A 14018-nucleotide genomic window follows, 5' to 3' on the forward strand; every position below is an offset into this window, starting at 1 on the left:
AGTGCCCAACACTTACTTATTATGGGAGAAAGGCCGTGTGTGGTTCCGGCAAGAATCGAGCAACCAAGTGAACCCCGTCTCTTGTCCGCCCTCCAGTTCAAGAAAGGCGTGAAGCGTCATGAGCCTACCTATGTAGCAGTTCCCTTGATAAAGGATGAGACTAAAGGAGAAGTGATTCCGAAGGAGATTGAAGGGGTATTGGAGAGCTTTGTAGATGTGATGCCTCCTGAACTTCCCAAAGAATTGCCTCCAAGGAGGAGTGTGGACCATGAGATCGAACTGCTTCCGGGGGCCAAACCACCTGCAAAGGCACCTTACAGAATGGCACCCCCAGAACTGGCGGAACTTCGAAAGCAGCTCGAAGACCTGCTCAAGGCGGGATTCATTAGGCCATCTAAAGGCCCCTTTGGTGCACCTGTGCTGTTTCAAAGGAAACACGATGGAAGTTGGAGACTGTGTGTGGATTATCGGGCTCTCAACAAAGTCACGGTGCGCAACAAGTACCCGATCCCTCTGATTGCAGATCTGTTTGACCAACTCAGTGGTGCCAAATATTTCACAAAGCTAGACCTCCGCTCGGGGTACTATCAAGTTCGCATTGCAGAAGGAGATGAACCCAAGACAACGTGCGTCACCCGTTATGGCGCCTTTGAGTTCCTGGTGATGCCGTTCGGGTTGACCAATGCGCCAGCCACATTCTGCACTTTGATGAACCAAGTCTTCCACGAGTACTTAGATAAGTTCGTGGTAGTGTACCTGGATGACATAGTGGTGTACAGCTCTACCCTAGAAGAACACGTAGAGCACTTGAAGTTGGTGTTCCAACGGTTGCGGGACAACCAGTTGTATGTCAAGCGCGAAAAGTGCTCCTTCGCGCAAGTGACCATCAAGTTTTTAGGTCACATTATTGAAAGGGGTCAAATCAGGATGGATATGGAGAAAGTAGAAGCCATAAAGGAGTGGAGAAACCCCAAGAATGTGAAAGAGCTACGTTCTTTTCTTGGGCTGGCCAATTACTACAGACGTTTCATTGAGAATTACTCAAAGAAGACGACCCCCTTAACTGAACTCTTGAAAAAAGGAGTGACATGGGACTGGAGTAGTAATTGTGAGAAGGCCTTTCAAGATTTGAAGAAGGCCGTGATGGAAGATCCGGTCCTTGCCTTACCCGACCTGAACCTGCCATTTGAAGTCCAGACAGATGCTTCTGACTTCGCCTTAGGAGGAGTCCTGTTGCAACAAGGGCACCCTGTTGCTTATGAAAGTCATAAACTCTCGGAAGCTGAGAGGAGGTACGCGGCTCAGGAGAAGGAGTTGCTAGCCGTAATTCACTGTTTGAGGACGTGGCGACACTATTTGTTGGGGTCAAAGTTCCTTGTGAAGACAGACAATTCAGCCGTCAGCCACTTCCTGACCCAGCCGAAGTTAACTCCAAAGCAAGCTCGATGGCAAGAGTTTCTCGCTGAGTTCGACTTCCATTTCGAACACAAGGCTGGGCACACAAACCAAGTTGCTGATGCTCTAAGTCGCAAGGCTGACCTTGCCACCCTCAAGGTGTTGGCCACTTTGTCGAGCAGCATCATTGCCACAGACATCAAGCAACGTATCAAGGAGAGTCTGGAGAAGGATTCCGTGGCGCAATCCCTCATGAAAATGGTGAAGGAAGGGAAGAGCCGTCGGTTTTGGATGGAGGATGGCATATTGATGGCCAAAGGAGGACGAGTGTTTGTTCCGCGAGCGGACGGACTGCGAAGAATGCTTATGAAGGAGTGTCACGACACCCTGTGGGCAGGTCACCCTGGATGGCAGAGGACCCATGCACTCCTCAAGCAGGGGTACTACTGGCCCCAGATGCGAGACGATGTCACGGAATACACCAAGACTTGCCTGACATGCCAGCAAGACAAGATTGAGCGCCAAAAGACTCCAGGGCTGTTGGAACCACTGTCTATTCCTACTCGCCCATGGGAGAGTGTCTCCCTTGACTTTATTACTAACCTCCCGAAGGTGGGAGACTTATCAGGCATCCTGGTTGTGGTTGACAGGTTTTCAAAGTATGCCACATTTGTGCCAACCCCAAAGTACTGTTCGGCGGAAGACACAGCAAGCCTCTTTTTCAAGCATGTTGTAAAGTATTGGGGTGTGCCTCAGAACATAGTCAGCGATCGAGACACTAGGTTCACGGGAACATTCTGGACCGAGCTATTCAAGTTGCTCGGGTCTGAGCTCAACATATCTTCAAGTTATCACCCACAGACTGATGGGCAAACAGAAAGGTTCAACGGGATGTTGGAGGAGTACTTGCGCCATTTCGTTCATGCCAACCAACAGAATTGGGCGCAATTGCTCGATGTTGCACAATTTTGTTTCAACTCGAAGAAGAGCTCATCCACCAACAAGAGTGCTTTTGAAATTGTCACTGGCCAACAGCCTCTCTTGCCGCATACGGTGCAAGAAGTCTACAAAGGGGCGAATCCGCGTGCTTTCAACTTCACAAAAGAGTGGAAGACTAATGCCGAGATCGCTCAAGCCTATCTAGAGAAAGCGGCGGGGAGAATGAAGAAGTGGGCAGATCAAGGCCGCAAGCCCAGGGAGTTTCAGGCAGGGGACATGGTCCTTGTCAAGCTGCTTCCGGAACAACTCAGGTTCCTGCGCTCCAGAGACAAACGACTATTCAGGAAGTATGAAGGACCGCTCCCCATCATTGCTAAAGTGGGGAAGTGCTCCTACAAAGTCGATATTCCCGCCTGGATGAGAGTTCACCCCGTCTTCCATGTCAGCAACCTCAAGCCGCACCAGCCAGACTGTGAAGATCAAGCACGCAACCAGCCTGTTCGGGAGCACGTCGACATCAGACCACCAAAGCCGAAAGAAGTGGAGGAGATCCTAGCAGAGAGAGTGATCCGAGTGTCCAGGCGCCCATGCCAGCAGTTCCTGGTCAAGTGGAAGGGTCTGGGAGATGAAGAAACCAGTTGGGAGAATGCTGACGTCCTGACGAAGAAGTTCCAGCAGAAGATTGAAGACTTCAAGATCAAGGCAGTCGTCGAGAGCGCCGACAGCTTAAGTGGGGGAGGATGTTAGGGGCCGCACTTGTAATGCCGCAAGCAACCTTGTCCAGGGTCATTAGTTAAGCCTTTGGTTGGTTTGCTTGCGTGCTAGGGTTGTTTTGGTAATTTACAAATTATGTAATTTATTTTATTTAGCAATTAGTCTCCTCGACCTTTTTCATGTTTCCCCCTGCCAAGTTCATGTAAGGCCGATATGCTCTATAGGGAGGGGTTCCTAGTCGGCATAGTTTGGACTACGGAACTAGTATAGGTAAGCACATGTACTTTTGCCTCCCTTACCGTCTTACCATCAATAAAAGAGGAATTATTCAATCATCTGTGCCCCGTGAGATTGCTCTTTGATCTTTCCTTTCGATTATTCATTGTTCTTCGTGGTTGCCCCAACATTCATATAATTGTGTTCTTGCTTGTCACTAGCACTATTTTAATATCGTGTGGCTTTCATTGTTCCTTGCAAGGTACTCACTTGGCTGACTTGCTTGCTAGCAAGTGCCGCACGGTCCGCTTTGCGCATTGCAAAGTTCGGCCCGTGACATAGAGCCACGTAACAGTCAACATCACCAAGAGGCCTAGCTAAAAGAACCTGGTTTCTAGTCTTTGAAACAAAATAAGGCTCCATTTCTGGTCTTTCAGCTGCATCTGGGTCTGGCTTCGGGATGGGGATTGTTCTAAAAGGTAGAGAATGGACAGTATGTGTTGCAGGCTTTGGATATAAATCGTCTTAGGACAAGGAAAAGGAATTGAAGAGAAGGGCCATGCCAAAATAGACCAGCACAATCTATATGTGACAAATGAAGCTTGTGAATTGTTTTCAGACTCTGAACCACCAGAAATTTGGAGAGGAAAAAGACGAAGAAGGTTGGCGGTGTCCAAAATCATCGAGGAAGATGAGTATACAACCTAAAAATTGCAGAAGGCCAGAGAAGAAGACAGAGGTAGTAGTAGCAGACGAAGGAATTGAGGTTGATATGAAGAGAAGGAAAAGGGAAGGCAAGAATAAAAATGTTGATCATGGACTTGACATGCTGATTGAGCAATATAAATCCAATTAAGTATATATTCAAAGCAGCAGAGTTCCCTCCAAACCAGTGATGGTGAAAAAGAAGGAGGTTCCTCCAGACAGCTTAGAAATGGCTTCATTGATAATTTTCTGTTTGTTTTGTAGAATTCCCATGATCGATCAATCAATCTCTTAGAAAAGGGAAGTGTGTTAAGTCAATAGAAGAAAGTTAAGGTCAAAGTCAAAGTTATCAGGAAAACTCAGGTCAAGCTGATGAAGTGTGATACATCATACATGAGAGAATGCTTAGCAGTGAAGTGATCTTGCTTAATAACTCATATACACTCATACGCATGTACTTTCGTTAGTCATATACGTATACATATGTAAAGGTGTAACAACCATGCTGTTTGCGTGATTAGTTAGCTGATTTTTTTTTTTTTGGCCAATGATTATTAGTTAGCTATCGTTAGAAGAAGAATAATCAGGAGGTTATTTCATAAGCTACAGCTAAAAGACATGCTTCAGAAATCTAGTGGAGAAGTTAGGGATTTTTTTTTTGAAAGGAAAGTTAGGGAAATTAGTTAGTAGGAGAGTATAAGAGCAACCTGTAACCTTCTTCTCTAATTAGTCTGTAATCTGTTAGAGTCTGTACAATTACCGTATAGCAAAATATCAGAGTTTCTCTATTCATCTTCTTTTTCCTTCGTTTTTAGCTTTTAGGGTGTATCTTTTTCATCATCTCCAGAAATTTTAACATGAAGGAGTAAGCGCAACTTGCAGGTTCTATAAATATTTTGCTTAGTTATTTTTATTCTTCCTCATGCCTCTGTGTTAGTATCTGTTAAATTAATTAGCAGAGTACTATACAAAGATATTGTAGTTTTAGTTTGTTTGCTGACATGATATATAATTACATAAATGGCCAAATAATCTCAAAACTAATCCCTTTAAGGGTGGAGAGGATTGTGCACCGACAGTGCACTTGCACTGTCAGTTATTTTAATCTCTAAAAAAATAACAGCCACTCATCTAATCAACTCCTTTATATATTTTAATATCAAAAAAATTACATCCATTCATATTGCAAGTACCCATGCACTGACGGTGCATGAAATACACTCCCCTTTAAGGGTAGTATATATTACTGTGTTGCAGCCAACTTTGCTAACCTCCTATATATTTAATCAACTTTAAACCTTTAAACATGTTCCATATGGTTAGAACCAAGAATTGGTAGACCTATAATTTACACATTTGTGTGAAATTGTTTGAGCATTCTTCCTTACTATATTGGTTGTAGACACATACATGAGGAACACAAACAAGAAGTTGGTACTTTGTTGATTACTGTGTTTTCTAGGAACTAGAACAAGTTGGTATTTTGTTCTTTTCTAAAACTCTCTTGCATTTTTAGTTGGCATAGATAATATCATGGATCATATCATTAAACTATTGAGGAAGTAATGTCTGAGAGTTCTCCAAGGGAGAAGCTGACAGAGTCTCATAACTTCTAAGAAAAAAAGCTGGTTAATTTTAGGACTTCAAGACTCCTTGTAACTAGTAAGTTGTAAGCACATTTGCCAATTCACAGCAGAAAAAGGTCCATAAATGAGCATCACATGAAAGCCAACAGATATGTACTATGTCTTTAACCCACACCCCCCTCCCCCTTTAATTCTTACAACTACTCTCTGTCGATCTCATTCATCAGAAAGTGATCTTTTCGATTTTAATTACTCCACCGTGACAATAATGTAAACCCAAACCTGTTGCGATTTATGATTACCTCTTCCTTCCTAACATTATTAGGACCACGTACAGCTTTATAGTCAATTAATATGCCCGTATTTGCTTTTGTGAGCTGTTGAGTACTTTGAGCAAAACAATACGTGATGGATCAACCACTGATAATAAAACTTTCTAAAGTTAACTCTTTTTTAATTTAGGCAAAAGGTGTTTGATGAAATATTTCAGCAAAGAGACGTTATATAGAGAGATTATTCAGAGCACCGCCGTGCATAGAATAATTTCCACGTTATATAAGCCATTGCAGCAGTGCTGTATATCAAGCCTTAAGTTCAGTACATACTACATAGTGCTTCTATAGCTGCAGGTTATTGTCTAACTTTCAACTAAAGTACCAAACCATGCATGCAACTGACCTAGTTGAATTGGACTGCAGCAAACTTATGTCTTTGTTGCCTTGTTGGTGTAATAGATTCCACTCATCCTATCTTTAAATTTCCTTCATTAATCGTAATTATACAAGGCAGTACTATTTTCTGCAACATTACTGTAAAGCCCTTGTGAGTTGTGATATCCAAGCCCTGACATGTAGTAGGTCTCCTATAACTAACCATTACACAGTTTACACTCATCTACCTATTCACTCCACTCCACAAATGTCAATGTACCTGTACGTGCCATTAATATCTCATCCCTCCTCTCATGTTGTTATATCCCAGTTGCCCATCTCTCATCATCTTGAAGCTTTGCCACTAGCCACTGACACAAGATAAAGGAGTATAATGGCATGCATATACGTTCCATGGCTCTTGTTGACACAAATTCTACTACAAGTAGCAAAACATGAGGCCAAGGTTCCAGCCATTATTGTGTTTGGAGACTCGTCTGTGGATTCAGGAAACAACAACCAGATTTCGACACCCTTGAAGAGCAATTTCAAGCCATATGGGCGCGATTTTGCTGGCGGTCAACCCACAGGAAGGTTCTCCAATGGTCGTGTTCCTCCGGATCTCATCTCTGAGGCTTTCGGGCTGAAACCCTCTGTTCCTGCTTACTTGGATCCCAAGTTTGGGATTTCGGATTTTGTCACTGGTGTTTGCTTTGCTTCTGCTGGAACCGGCTATGACAATGCTACTTCTGATGTACTGGTAAGTCTCCTTGAATTGTTACTTGGATGCCAAATATGGTAACGTTCTTTTGTCAGATATTTATGTTGTTTAACAACTGCTCGTGAGCACATAATTTAAACAGCACACTACTTTAGCAGTGTCGAAATTGACAGTTCGATAAAAAATGTATTAAGCATCATATATATGTCAGACTGTCTGGTGATGAGTGCCTTGCGACGTACAGATACTAATGTAATACTTGTTCATGCAGAATGTTATACCTCTGTGGAAAGAAGTGGAGTACTACAAGGAGTACCAAAGCAAATTGAGAGCCTATGTTGGCCATCACAAGGCAAGAGAAATTTTGACAGAGGCTTTGTACTTGATAAGCTTGGGAACCAATGACTTCCTTGAGAACTACTACACGATTCCTCGCCGGCGAGCCCAATTCACAGTCCAGCAGTACCAGGATTTCCTGGTGGAACTTGCTGAAAATTTCCTGAGGGAAATTTACAGTCTTGGAGTCAGAAAAATTTCCTTAACTGGGGCACCTCCTATGGGGTGCTTGCCCTTAGAGAGGGCCACAAATTTCATGAATAATCATGATTGTGTGGAGGAATATAACAACGTGGCTGTGGAATTTAATGGGAAGTTGATCAACATGGTAGCAAAACTAAATCAGGAGCTTCCAGGCTATAAAATTCTATTTACAGCAAAAGTATATCAGCTCTTCTATCAAATCATTAGAAGCCCTTCTTCATATGGTAAATTCATAGCTTTCTATCTATGATTTCAGATTTTGATGCTTATATAGAACTGAGTGATGCCATAGCTAGATTTTGACTCAAATTTATGTCCATTAAAGCCTCTTCTTTTTTGGCAAAGTTGCAATAACTGTGCATTCATTTTCATCATCACCTGCTCTCCCCTCAATATATAGATATATAGACACATGCACATGATAGGAGATAATCAAAATTTTCTTATCACACTCTACTCAAACTTATATCATCTAGCTGTGATATCTTATTAAATAAATGATTGATTAAAAAAATCCTCAATTCTTTTTCTTTGAAATGACCTATATGTATCACTGACACAGGGCACACTTATTAACTTGCAAAGAATAAATATATAGTCTGGAGGGCTTGAGGCCCCAAGAGTAATTAATTAGATTTATACCGGATACTTTTTACCAAACTTACTAGCTAGACACTACTCAAAAAGAGTACTACACCAGCTGATATATTAAAAGCGTGCATATTAATGCATGAACTGGCAAGCTGATACAAGTTGGTGAGAAATTCAATGTGAGCTTAAATAAGCATGCAATCAAGCCAAGTTAGGCACATGGCTCTGTTGCAGCAAAATTATTGTTTCACTAATGCTGAGATGGTGATCCTAGGAGTCGATACCACTTTGGTACCTCTTAAATTTCTTATTTTGTAATATACCATTTTTATATCAGTTTAATTTCTCTTAACAGCTGAGGTAGTTTCACCTAATTTGTACTACCTTTATCTTGACTTTACTGTTTGAACCATTTACTGTTTAAAAGTTTGAATATTTGTTCCTGATTTTGGCAGGATTTGATGTTGCTGAAGTGGCATGTTGTTCTACTGGGACATTTGAGATGAGTTACCTCTGCAACGAGGATAATCCATTTACATGCACAGATGCAAGTAAGTATATATTTTGGGATGCCTTTCATCCTACAGACAAAACAAATCAGATAATAGCTAACTATTTGATTCCAGATCTTCTAAAATTGTTCAATTGATTTTTTTTTTCTTTCTCAAGAAAAAAAAAATGCTTTCACATTTTGCTGTAGAAACTAGAAGGCGTGGTGTGATGGCTCTGAGATTTTATTATTTTATGTGTTATGTAACGACTCTAATATATAATATAGTGTTTAAGTGTACAATTATCTGATCTGATTGTTTTATTACACTAAGCTTTAACTTTAAATGTATGAAGTATGAACTGATATTTATACACGAACTTCGGTGAATTGGAGTACGTTTGGCCAAGGAAACCAAGGCTAGGAACGTTTTGATCCAATGATTTTTTTCGTTTTTGCTCTATGAGAGAACGATTGTATCTCGATGAAACAATACATCAATGGGAAGTTAGTCGATCGAGAGGTTAATTTTTTTCTGTTTTTTGTTTTAACTGAAGCAAGGTGAGGGAAGAACTCCCTGACACCCCAAATTTTATTAGAGAAGAAGAAAAGTTACAAGGTAGGGAACTAAGTCAAAACCTCTACAAACCATATAAAACAACAAAGAAAATAATCTAATGAAATATATACTTATAAAGACCCAAGCGGTCTTCATTACAATTCGAAGCAATGATGATTCATATCTTACAGCACAAAGCCAGTAATACTATATTGGCTAATGCATCTGCAACATGATTTTCTTCGTGAAATATATGAGATGAATAGAAAAGCATTTGAGAAATAGGAAACAAAAAATTATTCCATTAAACTTGAAGTTGTCAAGGCACCAAAAAATGAGAACAAATAAAGTCAAGAATAAGAGAAGAAGCAACTTCTAACATGCATATTTCCAATACCGGTCTCACCCAAGCTAGTTCAATTGCTTTGATTACCGCCATTACCTCTGCCGCAACCGAGCTTGGGATGTCAAAATTAGAAACAAAAGCACTAACAACATAACCTCTATTGTGGGGGTCGTCAACAAATTTGGCCCCACAATCATGAGAATTAACTCCACCATGAATATGAGAATGATTTCAAACATGAATACGGTGATAATTAGGATCGTAAATACAACAATAATGACGGCCATAAAGCGCGGCCATGATTACAGCAATGAGTGTGGTAATCATTACGGCTATAAAGTACGGCAATGATGACGGTCATAAAACTTGATAATAATTAGATGTATAAAGGTGGTAGTTATCACGACTTATGACCTAAGTCTTCCCACACCTATAAATAGGGGGCACGACGACCATGTAAGGCATCCCATTCCGACTTATTTTACTTCACTCGACTAAGAAACGTACTGACTTAGGCATCGGAGGATTTTCTGCAAGTACTTCCCCTCCTCTTCGAACCGACAGTTAAACTCCAAGTCAACGCTCAAAGAAAACTTCTCGATCATTCTTGGTCAGCTCCTGTCCAATCCGCATTCATTGGTGAGTCAAAATCCTCTTCGAAAATTTTCGTCACCAACAAGTGGCGCCGTCTGTAGGAAGACTTTTTCCTAAAAAGTGATAGCAGGAGCTGCACCTTAAGGAAACCAATTTCTGTCATTAAGGACTAGGAGTGACAAAATCCAAGCCCCAAACGACATGGCCCCGAACCTACTTGGCGACTTGAACTTGTCGGCGAAGACTCGAAAATGCAAATGCTCGAGAAGGCAATTGCGCCTAACTCTTAAGCTCGTCAAGGTGACAACCTTGTCGATCAAGGTTCGAGGTGACAACTGCATCGAGGCTAGTAAGAGAAGGAGATCGTACGACATCAAAAGATAGGGAACCTCCGAGTTGGGCTTAGGTTGGGGCCAAATTTTAGAAATTTCGCCTTAAGATGAGTGTCCATGCAAAGAGAAAATTTGGGGCATTGTGGGGGTGGTCAACAATTTGACCTGCAATCATGAGAATTAACTCCACCAATATCCACCATGAATACGAGAATGATTTCAACCATGAATACGGTGATAATTACGATCGTAAATGTCATAAAGCGCGGCCATGATTACAGCAATAAGTGTGGTAATCATTACGACTATAAAACACGGCAATGATGACGGTCATAAAGCTCGATAATAATTACATGTATAAAGACGGTAGTTATCACGACTTATGACCAAAGTCTTCCCACACCTATCAATAGAGGGCACGACGACCACGTAAGGCATCTCATTCCGACTTATTCTACTTCACTCGACTAAGAAACATACTAACTTAGGCATCGGATGATTTTCTGCAAGTACTTCCTCTCCTCTTCGAGCCGACGGTCAAACTCCAAGTCAACGCTCAAAGGAAGCTTCTCGATCAATCCTGGTTAGCTTCCGCTATAGTTCACATTCATTGGTGAGTCAAAATCCTCTTCGGAATTTTTTGTCACCAACAAGTGGCTTCGTCTGTGGGAACAATTTTCCTTAAAAAGTGATGGCGGGAACTACCCAAGGAGTCCCATTTCGGTCATTAATGACTGGGAGTGACGAAATCCAAGCCCTAAACGATGTAACCTCTAACCTACTTGGCAACCTGAACTTGCCGGTGAAGACTCGAAAATGCAAATGCTCGAGGACGCGACCGCGTCGAACTCTCAAGCTCGTCGAGGTGAAAATCTTGTTGAGGTTTGAGGTGACAACCGCATCGAGGTTAGTAAGAGAAGGAAATCGTACTGCATCAAAAGAGAGGGAACCTCCGACTTGGGCTCAGGTCGGGGCCATGCCAGCTTTTAGAAATTTTCTTTAGGACAAGTGTCCAAAGAGAAAATTTGGGGGCATTGTGGGGGTGGTCAGCAAATTTGGACCCGCAACTATGAGAATTAACCCTACCATGAATACGAGAATGATTTCAACCATGAATACGGTGATAATTACGATCGTAAATGCAACAATAATGACGGCCATAAAACGCATCCATGATTACAACAATAAGTGTGGTAATCATTACGGCCATAAAGCACGGCAATGATGACGGTCATGAAGCTCGATAATAATTACAGCTATAAAGACAGTAGTAATCACGACTTATGATCCAAGTCCTCTCAGACCTATAAATAGGGGGCACGACGACGAAGTAAGGCATCCTATTCCGACTTATTGTACTTCACTCCACTAAGAAACATATTGACTCAGACATCGGAGGATTTTTTGCAAGTACTTCCCCTCCTCTTCGAGCCGACGGTTAAACTCCAAGTCAACGCTCAAAGAAAACTTCTCGATCATTTCTGGTCAACTCTTGCTCCAATCCGCATTCATTGGTGAGTCAAAATCCTCTTCGAAATTTTTCGTCACCAACATCTACCCACCGCGCCAATTCATGATTACAAGCTCCATAAGAATTGATCTTGATGCACGCCAAAGAAGAAGAATGTCCATTAATTAATCTCTACTAATAGTCGGGAGGTTAATTACGATTCCCATTTTTATGGAGTGAATGTAGGAACATTTAGGTTTTGATGTTCGGCCATTGAACCTTTTTTCTCTTTTCAGTGTGCTTACGTAATGTATAGCTGTCTGTGAAGGCATACGTAATAAGATTCTTTCATATAAATCACTATATTTATCATCATGTGTTCGTGTTTATAAGATTTTGAGTAGTTAAGCAAAATAGTAATGGAGGCACAATGGATTTTCATGAATTAACATACAATTCAAACCTTTAGTCGTTGAATTTTCATTTAGGGCAATGATAGGGTAAGATTTGAGGCCATTCTAGGTGTGTAAGCGAATACAAATTTTATTTTTCAATTTAATATAGGGTGCGGCTATTGCCACCCTACCATTTTCTTTGTTCACTCTACAAATATTTGAATTATTGAAATACTATGTTACCCAAATACAAAATGACTAATAAGTACACTAATTTTCTAAAATTTAAATCTTTAAGGAAAACTAAATACATAACTAATTAAATACAAAACTACTTAATTTCTCTTATGATAACATTAATCTTCATCTTCTCCATCAAAATTTCAATTTATTACAATTTTCTTTTTTATCTTTTTGTTGCGTCCTCATCGTTAATTCATTATTCAATTCACAAAATCATTAGTGTTAACTTCATCAAAATCTTTATAATACCTTTATAAACACCGAAAGTAAAAAATTTAAAACACGAAAAAAAAATCAATCTTTTTTTTCATTGCTCATAGTAGCACTTACTAATTTTTTAATATGGATTGAAATAAACGAACATTGAAACTGAATGGAAAAAATAAAAAAATGGAAGTAATTAAATCAAATTATGATTTTATTAGGAAACTTTAATATATTTTAGGACGTCTTTTTAATTGATATAAATTAAATGAGAAATTTTTGTTAAACAAAATTTCTTTTTTAATTTGATATGTCATATGATGGAGGATATTCCTGGAAAGAGAAATGGTTGGATAAGTAAATCTAATAATTGAAATTAAAATATAGGGTGTAATGAGCAAGTAGGGTGAACAAAGAAAATTATAGGGTGGCAATAGCCTCACCCTTTCATATAATATATCTTGCCACATCATAATCTTGCAACACTAACTTTACTCTTTTATATTTTCTTTTAGATTTTAGGGGGTAAATCAATGATATTAATAAATTTAATTAGATGACAAAAAAAATATTTCGTGTTAATAGCCGCCATTAACTATGTATTAATTGCTAATGCGGTATCTCACTTCATTCATACGAGTTCTGCCCAATCAGAGGGAGTTATGTCTTTGAAACTAGATATGAGTAAAGCCTATGATCAGATGGAATGGGTGTTTTTGGAGGCAGTTCTACTGCGATTAGGGTTTGATGGCTCATGGGTTCGTATCATTTTGCAGTGTGTTAGCACAGTTCGTTATTCTTTTCTGATCAATGGGAAGCCTTGTGGTTATCTCTCTCCTACTAGAGGTTTACGTCAAGGTGACCCTCTCTCCCCATATTTATTCTTGCTTTGTGCAGAAGTATTTTCGGCTTTGCTAGAAAAGAAAGCCTCCCAAGGTCTCCTCCAAGGGATTCAGGTTTGTCATGGGGCTCCTACGATTCATCATCTGCTTTTCGCGGACGATAGTCTGCTATTTGGGAAAGCTTCATTTGAGGAGTGTTCACATATCCAGTCCGTACTACAGGATTATGAGGCTGCTTCGGGGCAGCAGGTTAATTTTTCCAAGAGCAGAATTGTGTTCAGTAAAGGGGTTCCTTCTGATGTTCAACAAGAGTTGGCCGCGCATCTGGGGGTTGATATTGTTCCTAAGCATGAGAAGTATTTGGGTCGGCCTACGTATGTTGGTAAGAATAAGACTGAGACCTTTGCTTATATTAAGGAACAGCTTGGAAAGAAACTTGAAGGTTGGCAAGGGAAACTGTTAAGTGGTGCAGGTAAAGATTTATTAATCAGGGTTGTGGCTCAGGC

The 14018-nt window shown here is 40.5% G+C and overlaps 1 protein-coding gene across 1 annotated transcript; it reads left to right on the forward strand.

Moving 5' to 3' along the window:
- Positions 1–6201: 6201 nt before the first annotated feature.
- On the forward strand, positions 6202–9483 carry LOC133743978 (GDSL esterase/lipase At2g42990-like). The gene is made up of 3 exons (XM_062172079.1): positions 6202–6965; positions 7198–7690; positions 8513–9483. The coding sequence occupies exons 1-3, from the start codon at positions 6600–6602 to the stop codon at positions 8704–8706; spliced, it is 1053 nt and encodes a 350-aa protein (XP_062028063.1). The 5' UTR covers positions 6202–6599; the 3' UTR covers positions 8707–9483.
- Positions 9484–14018: the final 4535 nt, after the last annotated feature.

The sequence above is a fragment of the Rosa rugosa genome, chromosome 1 (genome assembly GCF_958449725.1).
Source record: "Rosa rugosa chromosome 1, drRosRugo1.1, whole genome shotgun sequence".
NCBI classification, from domain to species: domain Eukaryota; kingdom Viridiplantae; phylum Streptophyta; class Magnoliopsida; order Rosales; family Rosaceae; genus Rosa; species Rosa rugosa.

Bases quoted from the DNA above. Each gene is read 5' to 3' on its own strand.
- LOC133743978 (XM_062172079.1), top strand. From the start codon at position 6,600: ATGGCATGCATATACGTTCCATGGCTCTTGTTGACACAAATTCTACTA. The intron at 6,966-7,197 runs GTAAGTCTCCTT...TTGTTCATGCAG, and splicing joins ATGCTACTTCTGATGTACTG to AATGTTATACCTCTGTGGAA. The intron at 7,691-8,512 runs GTAAATTCATAG...TGATTTTGGCAG, and splicing joins TAGAAGCCCTTCTTCATATG to GATTTGATGTTGCTGAAGTG.